Genomic DNA, 5,000 nt, shown 5'->3' with positions numbered 1-5,000 from the left:
AGAGCACAAAAGGTCTCAATATATCACATGCCATCCCCTCACTCTGAAATAAAACTTGTCAGGTTGGCTATCCAGGTGGCACTAAAGCCCAGGTTGTAGTCCATAAAAGCAAACGTATGCCCCAAATTCAAAGAATTAATGAGCATTCAAAGCTTTGGTCTTGATACTGCTACCCTTGCATCTGCTGTGGTCCAACTTGGAGGTATAGAACTTGTAAAAGCTACTCTTCCAAACTGGGAGGCACTAACAAAGACCCACTGTGCAACAGCAACAGCCAATGCTGTAATATGCTCTTCATATTGCAACACAGCACAAATATCTTAATATTAATATTTTCAATAGAGACATGGAACAAATATTAGAAGACTGAATTTCTTTTAACCATCGAGTTAATTTCTGAATGCAAATCTTCAGACAGAAATGCATACCCATGATTTTACTACCGACATCCCTTAGACCTCAAGCCTTGGATGAAGCCCCTCTGAAACCAGTGTGCACTCTATGGATGGCAAAACGTAGATTTTGAAGAATATGTAACTCTCAGACCTAAACAGGGTGAAGCAGAGCAATACAACTTATCAGAGACCATTTATTAAGAACTTTAAAAAGTTTAGTGTGTAATGACCATAATAAAGCCATAATATGAGAACCAGTAAATAGTATCCAAGAGCTTAATCCAATCACCAGTATAGCAAGACTGCAGAAAAAATATATGGAAGTAATAACATTTACATTGTAAATTAAATCTTATATTTAGAAAGATTTAAATTATATCTAATCTATATCTAATATAATTTATGTAATTCAAGAAGCTTTTACTTAAGCTTATAATCAAGTACCTTATTTCTTTAACCTATTAACGACAGATGACGTGATATCACATCACGAAGTGGCAGGAATTCCCGTTGGGACATGATATCACGTCATGGCTTTTTGGATCACTGGCATGGTGGGTGATTGTGCCTGTAGCGGGTGGCTGCCAGTACAATGGGTAAATAGCCCAAGGCATCAAGCCTACACATTTCAAAATACCTCGGTGGTGTGTCCAGGCAGAGCCAAAACCCCCCTGCCATTATTGGGTTAATATGCCTAGCTATGACTAGATTTTCTGGAAATGCAAGATCTTCTGAAGCCACTAAACTAACTTAGAGGGACCTTCTACACATATTTCACTGAAATGAAGTTGAGTTGAGTTTCACTTCCCTCCTTCATTAAACAACAACTAATAAATCTGACTGAAAATGTGTATGTGTATCAAATGTATGTTGTTTTTCTTTGATTAACCCATCCACGACGGGGGAATTCTAGCCTTGAATGTCCCAATGCCGGGGCGTTTGAATTATTAGGCCTAAATCAATTGAATGGCTGGCACAATACTGTGCCGCCCGGCCACTGGGCTTTTGAATGCGCGGTACAGTACTGTACCACCCGTCCAGTGTGGGTTAAATTAATCATGAGAAAGAGTTACAATTTCAATAAAATAAGTTCTATGATAAAGCTCTTTATATAAAATATATCAAAGTACTGTAAGTATATCAAACTTCACCAAAAAATAGTGATCCTTTTAATTCTTATAAAAAAAAAAAGTTATCTCTATAAATACCTATATCTAGCAAATTAAAAAGATGAAAAGGATAAATTTCTGGTCTCTTGGGGTCTGGTACGATGGTTATGGAGATCAGGTATGATATCCTAATCTCATATATCATCAGAACCTTTGAAGATGAAAAAATGGAAAAAAAAATCTAGAATTTTCCTACCTGAATATCAAGTTATTTGTTCTTTATCTCATGGTTTGCATATGCTCTGTACATATGGGGTGAGCTTTTGTTTTTTCATAATGCTTTTTCTGCTTCCTCTTTGCTATGCATTCCATCTCCTCTCTTCTTGGTCATATGGGGAGAAGAATGGCTACATATTCTGTTGGCTCTGTGAATCTGCCTTCCCCCCTCCCTCACCTGTTGCTAGGCAGGAAGGCAGAAAGGGGATGGGGTGTTGTGGACACTACTGTTTCCTTCAGGAGGGTAGGTCCTTCTTCTATATTGTAACCCTTGGCTCCCTTCCTCTAATGATGCCATTGATTTTACAACACAGAACCCAAGTGGATACCCTTCCTAATCTCAGACCATAGTGGGACTCAAACCCACTTTGCTCGGAAACCTTCCTAGTCCCCACTGACATGCACTGATCCCCTCTTGGCTCCCTTTCTCTTGTTTGTATTTTGGCCCATGTGGTTTTTGCATAGGCTGGCACCCCTTGGTGTCTTTCTCAACCTCCATCTAATCCCTACTGTTGCTGGTCCCAACTTCTAAAACAAGCTGATGTCTGGAACATTGGTTTCTCCCTCTAGCATGAGTCTGCACTCAAACAGCCATGCTGTGTGAATAGGGCTCACTATATTAGGATATTACTTAAATAGTGTCTTCTAAGGAGAAGACACTAGTCCTATCCCATTGATGACTTTTTCATCATTGCCAATTTATTAAAGTAATTAACCTCTTACATCTGGTGACATTTATTCAATGCCATTGCAGCAGACCAGAGACCCTCTCTCAGAATTTGTAATAAAGATTACTCTCAGGCTATGTGTGCAACCTCTGGTCCTGAGCTTATGAACTTAGAGGTCTTGTTGTCCCAAGGAGACTTTTACCTAATTGTCTATTTTTGAGGGGATAATGGGACATCACTAACCTCTTGGTTCATTTCAAACCATGACACCAATCTTTGGAGGAGCCAGATTGAAAAGGTTTAGTTAGTTATTTAACGCCATTACAAATTTGGATTAAACAATTCATAGATGAATAACACAACTGAGCATGAATTTTATGAAACTGTAAAAAATACTATGCCATTCAGAGAAAGCCAGAAGAATTTCCCTTTCATCTATTACAGCCTTGATTGATTTCATACAGCAGTTAGCACAACTGATACAGAAAGCATCATTGGGCTAAAAGCTGAGAAGCAAGAGAGACAGAGAGAATGAAAACAAAGTATAGGTTACTTGTGTCACCTCACCGACATTAATTGGCAGGGCAATCTGAGCACTTTCAGTCTTATTCACATGCTACAGTATCTGCCAGTTGTACATGCTAAAAACAAAAACAAAAAAAAAATAAATAAAAAAAAATAAAATAAAAAAAACAATGAAATTAGCAAACAGGTTTCAATGGTCTCAGAATCATGGAATCAGTTACCTCTTGTACCTGGACTTATTATCAACTTGTGGTACGTTGCACATGTCAGAAGGTACAAAATTATTCTATCTATACCATTTTACTTCAGAACAGGCATTTAAAAATGAAATCATTAAAATTAACTGTATTAGGAAATGACATAAATTGTGTCTACTTCAGTATGACTTCCTCTAGTTAAACTTACTGTTTCTTGTTTCCTCTTCTTTTCCTGAGTCTTCTTCTCAACAATCTGATGGTAGGCCGTCTTTGCTGCTACGCCAAGGGCACCGCAAATCTCCGTCCCGCTGCCCTCTGCCTCGAACACGTAGCAGGAGAAGCTAGCAGTGTCAGTGCCTTCAGAGTCCCGTTGTCGCACAATGTACCCAACTAGCCTGGGAATATGAAATGCATTATACAGCACTGTGGATCTCACAAAGAGAGAGAGAGAGAGAGAGAGAGAGAGAGAGAGAGAGAGAGAGAGAGAGAGAGAGAGAGAGAGAGAGAGAGAGAGAGAGAGAGAGAGAGAGAGAGAGAGAGAGAGAGAGGAGAGAGGAGAGAGAGAGGAGAGAGAGAAAGAGAGAGAGAGAGAGAGAGAGAGAGAGGAGAGAGAGAGGGAGGAGAGAGAGAGAGGGGAGAAAGAGAGAGAGAGAGGGGAGAGAGAGAGAGAGAGAGAGAGAGAGAGAGAGAGAGAGAGAGAGAGAGAGAGAGAGAGAAAGGAGAGAGAGAGAAAGGAGAGAGAGAGAAAGGAGAGAGAGAGAGGAGAGAGAGAGAGGAGAGAGAGAGAGGAGAGAGAGAGAGGAGAGGAGAGAGAGAGGAGAGAGAGAGAGAGAGAGAGAGAGGAGAGAGAGAGAGGAGAGAGAGAGAGGAGAGAGAGACAGGAGAGAGAGAGAGAAAGAAAGAGAGAAAAGAGGGAAAGTGTGAAAAATGAGGAGGAGTGAAAGTGAGAAAAAAGAGAATGAGAATAAGAGAGAGAATGAGAAAGAAAGAGAGGTGAGAAAGAGGAGAAGACATAGAAAATGTTCATAAGCCTAGGGTCATAGCATAATATAGTCAAGGTAATCAAGGAAAAAATCAAGGAAAATAATTTTGCACTGCATCCTTTTATTCAAAATACAAGCTACTTATTTCTTTCAGTTGTATAACTAAAGTATTATACCAAGTGTTCTTTGATATTGTAAGGAATCGCTCTGTTCTTCTTTCCTCCCTGCGAGCATACCCACAATCTCTCGCTTGCACAGCTCTGGAGTCCAGAGGCGACTTGACATTTTTAAAAAATTATTTTGCATGTATACTGTTTCTATCGTGTTTTTATTTCCTCCTAGCATGGTTTTGTCTGTTTTTAGTTCGCTTGAGTTTTTGTTTCAGTTTGCCTTACCAGTTTTCTTTGTTTGTTTTTTGCTTTTGTTTTACCAAGTCTGTTTTTGCTTTTATCTCGTATTTTAACCCACTCACGCCGGATGACGTGCTGACACGTTTCGTGGTTTTCGCGTCCGACGCCGCCGACGAGATATCTGGCCAAGGCCGGCGCTCGGGGTGAGCGAGCGGGCAGAATGGCCCCGGCGTGAATGGGTTAATTGGTCATTTTATTGAGTTTTAAATCCCTGTTTTACAGGGTATTTTCATTTACTTATCAGTTGTTTTTATAATACTTTTGCCAAATCATGATGAAGTGAAGGTACATCTTTACAAATGTCGTATTTTATTTGCTCATTATATTATTTTGAATCTCTTTTATTTTATAAATTTACCCTTACAACCTTCCCCATATTTTTTTTTCTGCAATTAGATTTTAATTTGTATTTATTATTTTACGTGACCTGTGATGTC

At 39.4% G+C, this 5,000-nt stretch overlaps 1 protein-coding gene across 2 annotated transcripts in view; it reads right to left on the bottom strand.

The window, feature by feature from the left end:
• The window catches only part of LOC122263283 (DCC-interacting protein 13-alpha), a 42,432-nt gene that overhangs the window by 7,004 nt on the left and 30,428 nt on the right, over positions 1 to 5,000 (bottom strand). For both annotated transcript variants that reach the window (XM_043031659.2, XM_043031660.2), the window contains one exon: positions 3,379 to 3,565. In XM_043031659.2, coding sequence (XP_042887593.2) covers positions 3,379 to 3,565 — 187 coding nt within the window. The remainder of the gene's footprint in view (positions 1 to 3,378; positions 3,566 to 5,000) is intronic.

This window comes from Penaeus japonicus, unplaced genomic scaffold, assembly GCF_977035675.1.
Source record: "Penaeus japonicus unplaced genomic scaffold, GWHDUDI00000001_assembly GWHDUDI00000014, whole genome shotgun sequence".
Lineage (NCBI taxonomy): Eukaryota > Metazoa > Arthropoda > Malacostraca > Decapoda > Penaeidae > Penaeus > Penaeus japonicus.
This window is presented reverse-complemented; position numbering and strand designations above follow the sequence as displayed.